At 51.8% G+C, this 10,900-nt stretch overlaps 1 protein-coding gene across 1 annotated transcript in view; it reads left to right on the forward strand.

Moving 5' to 3' along the window:
- ANAPC2 (anaphase promoting complex subunit 2) overlaps window positions 1-7,489 on the forward strand; it is a 10,427-nt gene extending 2,938 nt beyond the window's left edge. Inside the window, exons 4-13 of the mRNA XM_066562591.1 lie at window positions 2,131-2,305; window positions 2,423-2,542; window positions 3,004-3,121; window positions 3,204-3,385; window positions 3,530-3,671; window positions 4,389-4,464; window positions 5,304-5,507; window positions 5,653-5,782; window positions 6,059-6,294; window positions 7,009-7,489. Coding sequence (XP_066418688.1) covers window positions 2,131-2,305; window positions 2,423-2,542; window positions 3,004-3,121; window positions 3,204-3,385; window positions 3,530-3,671; window positions 4,389-4,464; window positions 5,304-5,507; window positions 5,653-5,782; window positions 6,059-6,294; window positions 7,009-7,221 — 1,596 coding nt within the window. The 3' untranslated portion in view covers window positions 7,222-7,489. The remainder of the gene's footprint in view (window positions 1-2,130; window positions 2,306-2,422; window positions 2,543-3,003; window positions 3,122-3,203; window positions 3,386-3,529; window positions 3,672-4,388; window positions 4,465-5,303; window positions 5,508-5,652; window positions 5,783-6,058; window positions 6,295-7,008) is intronic.
- The last annotated feature ends 3,411 nt before the right edge of the window (window positions 7,490-10,900 follow it).

The following is a 10,900-nucleotide window of genomic DNA, read 5'->3' on the forward strand; positions in this document are numbered from 1 at the left end:
GAGCACAGGCACCTTTCAGGGAGTTGTAGGGAGTGATAAAGGTGTGCAGCTGTTGTTGGTTTTTAGCAGCTCAGGCTAAAAGCAGATTCCAACTTAAAACACCTGGTCCAGGGCTATGAATTCCACCAGGTCGGGCAGGAGAGGTGGCTGAAACTCCCCATTTTGGCTGATGCTGGAGGGGAAGGTTTGCTCTGACCTGTGTGTGAAGCACTGTCACATTTCACCTCATGATGTCTGTAGTAATGAGGGAATTTCTGTGGTTCCAGTTTACAAACCACAAGATCAACAAGTGCCACCTGGCCTGCAGAGGGTCCTCCCTCTGTGTAGGTGAGCCCATAATTAGAATTTCTATGGCTGTTTTCAGTCCTCTTTCCAATTCCTCTCTAAAACTGGAAGCAAGGATGAGAGAGGATATTCTGGGATTGATCTCACCACGGCCACACAAAATTACAATATTTCTTTGCAGCTGTCCAGTTGCTTTGCTACTGTTTCAACTAAGTTTGTGTTGAGCTGTTTACCCACCATGACTTTAAAATAAAATTCTTCTCCAGGTTATGGCTCCTCCAGGGCACAATCCTGAGCTCAGTGCTCCTTGCCCATGACCTTGCATTTGCCTGTGCTGGAGAACCAGGCCCACAGCCAGGTTCCCATGCAATCCAGACACCCTGGATCCCTCACTCTTTGCCATGCCAACCGTTTTTGTTGCTGCAAACATCAGGAATCTTTTTGTGTTTACTTCCTTTTGGTTGTTGTGCAACACTTTCTTCACTGCACCTCGTGTGAAATGCTTTTGGGTGACCTGGAGATTGTTTAAGGATATTTTCAGGGCACACCACAGAAAACACAACTGCATTCTGCTCCTCAGATGCTGCCCTTGCTTCTACCTCTTGTTTGGCCGTAGAATATTGGAGGGTATCAGGATTAGGAAGAGATAATTTTAAGGAAAAAAACCCAAACCCACAGGCCTGGAAATCTAAAGGTTAAATAGAGAAGCCTGAGAAAGAGCTCACTGAAAATTACAGGTGCTGAAGGCAAAGCCTCTTTGCCAGCACAGCAGCAGCTGCCTGGAGTGTCAGGTCACAATCAGGCTGTAACAGGAGCACTCAGGGAAGATAAACTTGGGGGAAGAATGGGTTGGTTTGATAATAATTCCTTAAAATCATGTTGCTTTGCATCAGTTATAGTCCTGTCTTCTTGTCCTTTAGGGGAATTCTTTATCAGCTTCTGCACAGTTTTTCCCAGGTGTTTGGAGTACTCAGGTTTGTCCTGGCCAAACTTGTGCATTTCCTCAATGTTTCCTCAGTCAAGTAATTAAAAATAAACATCAGCAAACCAAACCTTGACCTAGCATTTTTGTTTCAGGCTGTGAGAATGTATAAAAAAATTACTAATATCTAGTAGTAGAATATCTTGTAGCATATTGGTACTCAAATACTATCCCAGGAAGCAGCATGTATTTGCTAATTGATGAGGGGGGAAAGGCAGTTATTTTAAACATCTGGATATTGTAATTGGGTACATTTGAAATTTGGCAATTACATAATTCTCACTAAAGCTCAAATAATTAAAAAATAAGCTTTTTATGCTCTCTGTTCAGGTTTTTATTTTATTATTAAGTGATGAGGTTGGTGTTTGGATTTCAAATGCCTGAGTTCTGTTGGGTGTCTGTGACTTCTTGGGATATCTTGTTTGCTTTTCACTGATTTCAGGAACCATAGAAATTTTGGGCCAAGGATGGTGTAATGGGCAACTTGCTCATTTTCTTATGAATGGGACAGTTTTGCAGGTATAGAATGGGATGAAACTCTGCAAGAATGAAATAGGCTGCAGGTTTTGGAGCAAACTCTGTCCTTTTTGGAGCCCAGTGCCTGCACACAGTCTGTGGTCACCCCTTATCTTCTCACACCCAGCTGCACAGTCCATATCCTGTATCTTTAGTTAAAGTTCCAGTTCTTTCAGCTGGGCTTTCCCCAGCTATAGCCCAGGCTGGGACACATTTGAGGAGCAGCTGGGGGTGATGCTCTCCTGGTCCAGCTGCCCTTTCTGCGGCTGTGGTGGCTGCCAGGGCTGGGTTGGGATGTGGCTGTGCATCCAGCTCTGTGTTCACCTCTGTTTCTCCTTCTTGTGCAGTGGATAGAGAAGGTGATTGGGTGGCTGAGCAGGGTGTTCCTGCAGGATGGCCCCTTGGCACAGTCCTCCCCAGAAGCCAGCAGCACCCTGAAACGCTGGCGCTGCCACGTCCAGAGGTTCTTCTACCGCATCTACGCCAGCATGCGCATCGAGGAGCTCTTCAGCATCATCCGAGGTGCTTCACCCTTGGGCTGGGACTGGGGGGGTGACAGAGCTCTCTGGTGTGCCACACTGCCTCCCCCTGCCTCCCCTCAGAGCCTGGCACTGCTCCTGATCACTGCTTGGTTTGCAGATTTCCCAGAGTCAAAGCCTGCTGTGGAGGACCTCAAGTTCTGCCTGGAAAGGACTAACCAGAGGCAGCAGCTGCTCAGCTCCCTGAAAAGTGCTCTGGAAATGAGACTTCTGCACCCTGGTGGGTTTTACATCCTTGTCTGTGTCCTGACACTGTAAGGAACCTGGGCACGAGTGGGGATCTACTTGGAGCTGGTTTGGTTTCCTCTTTGAGGAGTGAGGGGCAGTCACCATGCCCATCACACATTATTTGTGTTCAAGTGGGCAGGGCAGCAGCAGCTGATGGCATCCCAGCCCCCTTTGGCCTCATTTTTACACTGTGGTCAGGAGCACAAAGTTTATCTTTGGTCTAGGTAGGCAAAGGCTTCTTTGCACTGTTAGGGCTCAGCTCTGAGCCTCCATTCATGCTCAAAACTGAGGCACATGGATCTGATCTGTCCCATTGCCTTGGGCAGCAGGGCAGCAAGCCCTCCTCCTGCTACACCACAGCTAGAACAGAGAGCTTGGACCATCCAAACCCCTTCTATCCAAGCTATTATTCTGTGCTGCAGGGCTCTGACTCCCTCTGCTCCTCTCCTGCAGGAGTCAACACCTCCGACATCATCACTCTGTATATCTCAGCCATCAAGGCCCTGCGGGAGCTGGACCCTTCCATGGTGATCCTGGAGGTTGCCTGTGAGCCCATCAGGAAGTATCTGAGGTAGGAGGCGTGTGGGGCAGTCTGACACATCCCCTTCCCCTCCCCTTCCCTCACTCACTGTTCCCCTTCCCCCTGGCTCCAGGACTCGGGAGGACACGGTGCGGCAGATCGTGGCCGGTCTCACCGGGGATGCTGAGGGCTCGGGGGACCTGGCAAATGAGCTCTCCAAAGCTGACCCAGTGACCCTGGAGAACGGCCAGGAGAGTGATGATGACATCTCAGAGCCAGGGGACTGGGTTCCTGACCCAGTGGATGCAGATCCAGGTGAGATGCCCAGCGCAGCAGTCCTGGCAGCCGTCTGCTTTCCCTGCTGGGCTGTAGCCTTGAGCAGCTCATTTGCTGTCCTCTGGAGCTGGGCTGGAGCAGGTCCCTGTTAATCTCACACTGTCTTCTGCTGGATTCCACCAGGGAAATCGAGCTCCAAGCGTCGCTCCTCAGACATCATCAGCCTCCTGGTGAGCATCTACGGCAGCAAGGACCTGTTCATCAACGAGTACCGCACGCTGCTGGCTGACCGCCTGCTGCACCAGTTCAACTACAGTGCTGAGAGGTGAGGCCCCCGGGCCCAGAGCCAGGCCTTCCATGGCCAAATCACCTGAGTTTCCTTTTACCTGCTGTCTGAAGGGTAGAGCCTTCAGACGCTCAGTCCTGTCAATGGCTGTTTGTGGAGTCAGGAGTGCCTTTGGCTATTTCCTTTGCAGCTTTGAGTTTGCCTCTAGAATTCCATGCTCAGTCCTGCCCTTGGTTTGTGCTGTAGAGCAGCTTGTAGGAATTTGGAGCACTGACACCATCCCACATGTTGTGTTGGCCCCCCAGATAGGAGGGATGGAAGATGTGTGTTTCTGAAACACAGAAAGTTCCACCTGAACATGAGGAAGAACCTCTTTGCTGTGAGGTGACTGAGTAGTGGAACAGGAACCCAGAGAGGCTGTGGGGTCTCCTTCCCTGGAGATATTCCAAACCCATCTGGACACAACCCTGAATGACTGCTCCAGGGGACCCTGCTTGAGCAGGGAGGTGGGACTGGATGAGCTCCAGTGGTCCCTTCCAGCCTGAACCATTCTGTCTTCAAAAAGCTGCTGGCCTAGAGGAGACGGCTGTTCCTCCCTTGGGTACCAGGAGCCATCCTGGGCAGATACTGTGCCTTGCAAGGAAGAGCACCTTGTGCCAGGGACCTTGTTTCTTTGGCTGCGTGGTGAGGGGTGGAGGCCAAGCCAGGTTTGTCCAAGCAAGGGCCCTGTCCCTGACCTGCTGTGTCTCTTTCCAGGGAAATCCGTAACGTGGAGCTGCTGAAGCTGAGGTTTGGTGAAGCTCAGATGCACTACTGTGAAGTCATGTTAAAAGTAACTCCTTTTATTTTTATAATTTAAGTGCTGGGTTTTTGAGCCCATTGGGGAAGGGGAAGAACTTGAGGAGTGACCCCAAAAGGGTCTTTTAGGAAAGTGGGGGTTCCAGAATGCCAGTGAGGGGCTGATTTGTGACAGGCAGAAGTGCATTCAAATCATGTCTGTTTTTAAGGCCTGTGGGTTGGATTATCAGCTCTGGGGAATGGTTGCTCTTGTGCTGCTGTCTGTACTGTCCTTCTGCAGTATCCTGACACTGAGGAGCTGGGCTTGGGACTCTGGAGTTTGATTCTTTAGGAGAACACAGGTGTGGAGAGCCCCCAGTGAAGGCAGTGTTGAGTTGTAACTCCTTCCTCTAACCTCCCACAAATCTTTCTGGGTGTGTAGCAGACTTCCAAGTAGACACACGATCCTGTGTCACTATAGGACAGGAAACAATGCAGCACACACACCGCTGCTCTTAAGATGAAGAAAAGGGAAAGTGTATTTCTGACTCTAACATTTATAGATTTCCAAAAGTGACAGTGGATTGGAGGGTGACAGTGCCACCTCTCCAATGACACTGGACAAACCAACAGTCTATCAAATTTCTCTTCTTCCATAAAAGAATGCAAAACAATAAGTTATTTACAGAAAGCCTGTGAGAACGTTTGCTACAAGAATGTAAACATCAGAAGGCTTAGAAAATCTTAAAAAATCAGGGTGACAATCGTGTCCTTTCCAGTGTCCCCATCATCATTTAGAGAGAAAGCTGTTCACCTTGTTTCAGCCTCCCCTTCACCGATGGTTGGCCCTGGCTCTGGAGGGAAGGAGCCAGCTCAGCTCTGTGCCCGTTGCAGGACATGGCCGACTCGCGGCGCATTAACGCCAACATTCGGGATGAGGAGGAGAAGCTCCCTGAGGAGGAGAGGCCTCCCTTCAGCCTCGTGGCCATTATCCTGTCCAGTGAGTTCTGGCCACCACTCAAAGAGGAGAAGCTGGAGCTTCCAGAGCAGGTCAAGGAAGCCATGGAAGCATATTCCAAGAAGTATGAGAAATTAAAGGTGAGGCCACCTTAACCCTCCTTATGAAAGCTTTATGCAGTCCCCTTCAGCTGCTGGTTGGTTACAGTGGGGTTTGCAATAACCCAGTACTTAGTGGTTCCTGCTGGGAGATCTGCTGTGAGCAGCTGCTGCCTCCTTTTCCCAGGCCATGAGGACCCTGAACTGGAAGTACCACCTGGGGCTGGTGAGCCTGGACGTGGAGCTGGCTGATCGCACGCTCTCCCTGTCCGTGTCTCCTGTGCACGCTGCCATCATCCTGCACTTCCAGACCAAGAGTGAGTGCTGTGAAGCCCTGTCTGTGCTTCTACAGGTGGGAAAGCCACGTTCCTTGGGCTGCTGGAGGCTCTGAGAGCTCTGGCAGGAGGAACAAGGTGTGGTGCATGGTTTGGATCTCCCACAGGGTCTCCAGCGCCCAGCAGGGCCCCAGCTCTGCAGCCTTGTTCCTGGCAGTGCCTCCTTGCCTTACCCAGCTTCCCACCAAATCCTGGCAGGCTTGGGTGTGGGAAGTGTCCTGTTCTCCATCTCCTCTCTGTTCTCCATGGTCTCTGCAGGCACCTGGACGCTGACAGAGCTGAGTGAAGTGCTCAAGGTGCCTGTGACTTCACTGAAGAGGAAGATGACGCTGTGGCTGCAGCAGGGAGTCCTGCGGGAAGAGCCCGAGGGCACCTTCACTGTCATCGAGGAGGAGCAGAAGGACCAGGTGGAGAAGGTTGTTCTGATTGACAGTGATGAGGAGGGGGACTCTGCCATGGCCTCACAGGCTGACCAGAAGGAGGAGGAGCTGCAGGTACCTGTCCCTGTGGTGATGCAAACATCCTGTGTTGTGGGTTTGGGGAATCTGATCAAGATGATGGATTCAGTTTGCACTATGGATTCACATTTTCCACTGCCAGTGGCTGAGTCCAGCACAAACATTTGGGTTTTGAAGTGGGTATCTCGTGGTTAATCTCTTGGTGCTGGATCACAGCCTTCCCTCCAGACAAGTGCCCAGCTGCTGAGTCAGGGAACCTTTTGGAAATCTCCAAATTGCTTTTTTTTTCAGTTTAAAAAAAGAAAAAAGTCCGAGACATGATTTCATTTTTGGAAATAGTCATAACTTGTTTGGATGCACCCGAGCAACACTTTTTTGGCACTTCTGACTGCCCAAAAGACTGACCCAGCACTAACAGCTGGATCTCTGCCTTCTCTCTGTTGTGGTTCCTGGACATTTCCAGTGCCTTTCCTGCCTGTGAGTCACATTGTGCCTGTGTGTTGTGCAACACAGCGTTGTCATGCTGGTGTTCATCCACAGAGGGTCATGAGTGCGCTGCACAGATGTGTGCCAGATCCCTCTGTCTAGCTCTGTGTCCCAGCTCTTTGCTGCTGTTCCTGGATATGCCTTGTTTAGAGACCCCACAGCTGAGAGCAGAGCTTAGTGCCAGCTGCATCCCTGCCTTGTTTCTGGGCTGGTTGCTGTATGCTGTAGTGTCAGTCGCTCACTGTGGCCTGTGTCCCTCTGCAGCTGTTCTGGACGTACATCCAGGCCATGCTGACCAACCTGGAGAGCCTGTCCCTGGAGAGGATCCACAGCATGCTCAAGATGTTTGTGATGACCGGCCCTGTGGTCACTGAGATTGATCTCCAGGAGCTGCAGGGATTCCTGCAGAAGAAGGTCCGGGACCAGCAGCTCATCTACTCAGGGGGGGTCTATCGCCTGCCCAAGAACTGCAACTGATCTGGCAGTGTCCCTGCCCCCCTGGGCACTCCTGCTGTGCCTGAGCCCTGCTCCAGAGTGCCACCAGCTCTCAGGGTCCTGCTGGGGGTTCCCTGCCCTGGGGCTTTGCTGTGCCCCCTTCCCCCATGAGCTTCCACATGGGGGCAGCTCAGCAGCAGCCTGGACACCCCACAACGTCTGGGCCTGCTCTCCACATTCCTTCCTCCCCTACATGAGTGCCTGGGCCCACCTCCCTGGTTAATAAATAACAGTAGGCTCCTTTTTCCAATGGTGCCAACTCTTTTCTTTCCTCTTGGCCCCTCCCCACACTGGAAGGGCAGGCAGGAAACTCCCCAGTCTGTCAGGCACTGTCCCCCCTTCCTTGGGTCTCCATGTGCAAGCCCAGGAGGTTTTGGGAGGGGGCTGCTGGCTCCAGCTGCTGTCTGGGGCTCTGTGTGTGGCTAAAGCAGTGTCTTGCTGCTGGATGTGATGAGTGAGATCCTGCCCAAAACCAAGGCTTGGTGCTGTCTCTGACAGGGAGGGAACAACACCAGGGTGCCCTTATTTGGGACTGGTAAATTGTGTGGAATAATTTTATTGTGGGATGAAGAATGCTTGAGAGGGATGAGATGCAGCAGTTCTTCAGGGCAGGCTGGAGGAGATCCAGTGGGTTATCCAGGCCCTGGTGGGATTGCTTTGCCCTGGCACAGGTCTGTGCCCCACCACCATAGGGCTGCCCTTGGGGTCAGTCCTGGGGAGCTTCAGAGTTGTTGGCAGCACACAAGGAAATGGGATGGGATAATCCCAGAGCTCCTGGTTAAACACTGTGCCCCCCACCCAGCCAGGGAGCAGTTTCAGGATTGCATCACATCCTCCCCTCCAGGGTGTTCAGGCTCTCTCAGTCCTGCTTTCCACATGGGTTTTGCTCATCAGGAGGAATATGCTGGGAAAATCTGTCTTTTACTAAAAAGATGTTTCCTGTGAAGCACCCAATGAGTTTCCTCCGCTCAAGGAGTCTTTCTCCTCCTCTGCTGAATCTTCAGTCCCAGCCTGTGAGTGCTGTGGCAGCTGGAACTGAGCCTTAACAGAGCCACAGGTAAGACAGGAGCAGCTGTGAGTGTGGCCTTCCATGCAGGTGTGTGAGAGACCTGTGGAACACAGAAATCACCCCCTGTTTAACACTGACCCTTGATCTCCAGTGCCTAAAGCCCATGAGTCCCTGGGACATCCCTCCTGCAGCTGCAGGCAGCAGGGTGCAGCAGTTCTGTCCCCCTTGGGCACTTTGGTGTTTTCCTCTGGGGATAAAGCACAATTTCTTCATCCCCTGGGCCACTGTGCTCCAGGCTGCCAGGGCTGTGCCACTGGGAACCTGGTGCATCCTGTTGTGAAGGTTCCTTGTGCTGAAGAGGATCTGGTGATAACTTCAGGTAAAGCAGGTCTGTGATTACTTCAGGTAAAGCCAAAAAACCCCAAAGGGCAGCAAATCCATGATGGCATCAGCAGGGAAAGGATGGACATCCATGCCTGAGTGCCCAAGGAGCTTTTCCCTTTCCTTCTCTCTCTCTGCTCTGACCTCTCTCCACTTTTTTTTTTATATTTTTTCATGAAAGAACACTGAGCACATGGAAGGGCTTGGCAGGGAGGGTCAGTGGGGTCAGTGCCTGCCAGCCCAGGGTGTGCCAGCCCCATCCCACAGAGTGTCTGGGGTGTGCCAGCCCCGTCCCATTGAGTGTCTGGGTGTGCTGTGGCTGTGACAGGGCAGGGAAAAGGCTCCTTCTGATGTGGGGAGATCAAAGCAGCTGCCATTGGGAGCAGAGCTGGCAGCAGGGCTGTCCCCACTCACCCCAGAGCCACTGCTGGGACATGGCCCAGGGTGACTCAGGGCTTTGGCTGTGTCTGCTTTGCTCATGGATGCAAAAGTATTGATTTATTTACGTGTTGTGCAGGTGGATTTATTGCTCTGTGGTGCTTCCTCACCCCCAGTGCCAGGGCTGTGGGGCAGTGAGGGTGTCCTGTACCCCATCCCAGCAGCATCCCCAGACTCTGGGGTGGGATGAGGGCACTCCCTGCCCTTCCCAAAGCCCCTGGAAGGGCAGGGGATGGGCATCACTCCCATCCTGACTTTTCCCAGCTCCCTCATGCTGCCCCAAGGGCTGGGCCTGTGGGGTGTGATGAGTTTGTCCATGCTGAGCCAGAGGATGAGCAATGCCACCACTGAGGGGACCTGGAGTCACCTCTGCCCATGGGAGGTCCTGGCCTGGCAGAGCCAGAGCCACCAGCTGAGCTGTGGTGTGGTTGTTTCAAAGTGTTACAACAGGAAAAATTCGGGTTTAATGACTGCCTCAGCCTTCATGGAATATAAAAGTCTTAAAGTTAATTGAAACAAGCTGGAAATGTGATTTTTTTCAGAGTGAACAGAGGAAGCTGGGGGCGGGGGGAAAGGGCTTTGTGCTGTTCCCTGTGCCACTTGCTGTGCAGCCCTGTTGCTTCAGGCTGGAGCTGTGTCTGCTGGCCAGGGCAGTCCCTTTCCAGGGCTGTCCCTCCCAGTCCAGAGGAAAGGAAGGAAAGACAGAGAGAGAGAGAAGGAAGGAAAGGAAGGAAAGGAAGGAAAGGAAGGAAAGGAAGGAAAGGAAGGAAAGGAAGGAAGGAAGGAAGGAAGGAAGGAAGGAAGGAAGGAAGGAAGGAAGGAAGGAAGGAAGGAAGGAAGGAAGGAAGGAAGGAAGGAAAATAAAGAAAGACAGACAAAAAGAAAGGAAGGAAGAAAGAGAAGAAAGAAAGAAAGAAAGAATGAGGAAGAAAGAAAGAATGAGGAAGAAAGAAAGAGACAAAAAGAAAGGAAGGAAGAAAGAAAGAAAAGAGAGAAAGACACATTTATAGCTCAAAAATGCACATAAAATGACAGAACCATAGCTCCCAGAATGGCCTGGGTTGGAAAGGACCTTAAAGCTCATCTCATTCCACCCCCTTCCATGGGCAGGGACACTTCCACTAGCCCAGGGTTGCTCCAAGCCCTGTCCAGCCTGGCCTTGGACACTTCTTTCCTCCTTGGATGCTTGGGAATGGCTCCAGTTCTTTGGGGGTGTTTTACAGAGCCCTTGGTGGATGACACAGACCCTGCTGGGGACCTTGGGAAGGGGTTACAGTGAATTTCTCCAGCCACCACTTGTGACACGAAGTGGTATCGATGGCCCTGGGGGATGCTGGTGGTGGGGCACTGTTGGTGACAGGAGGAGTGCTGCAGGGACTCGCTGATCTCCATATTTTCCATATTATTTCCCAAATTTTCCATTTTTTTTCCCAGATCTACCCCTTCTGTTTTCCAAAGGGGTGTGCACCACAACTTCCCAGGTGCAGCAGTGCTGGTCCCTGCCCTCTCCCACTGCCTGGTGCTGGGCCTGGATGGTGCCTCATGGCAGGGCCATGGCCTTCCCTTTGGAATGCCAAACCCATTTTTCTTAGCTTTTACCTCTTTTTTACTGTTTCAGTGAGGTAGGGATAGAGCTCAACTGGAGGAGAAAGAAGCAGCAGATTCAACTCGAGTTTTAGGAGTGATCATCTGACCCAGCACTCCTTGAATGGCTTGAAAACAAGAAATGAGATAAAAATCCTGAGCCAGAGCACTCCCCTCATTTACCTTGGTCTATTTATAAACTGTTTGGAAGGGTGATGATCACCCAGGCAGGATGCGGTGTCCCTGCGG

Source organism: Molothrus aeneus, chromosome 19 (genome assembly GCF_037042795.1).
Source record: "Molothrus aeneus isolate 106 chromosome 19, BPBGC_Maene_1.0, whole genome shotgun sequence".
Lineage (NCBI taxonomy): Eukaryota > Metazoa > Chordata > Aves > Passeriformes > Icteridae > Molothrus > Molothrus aeneus.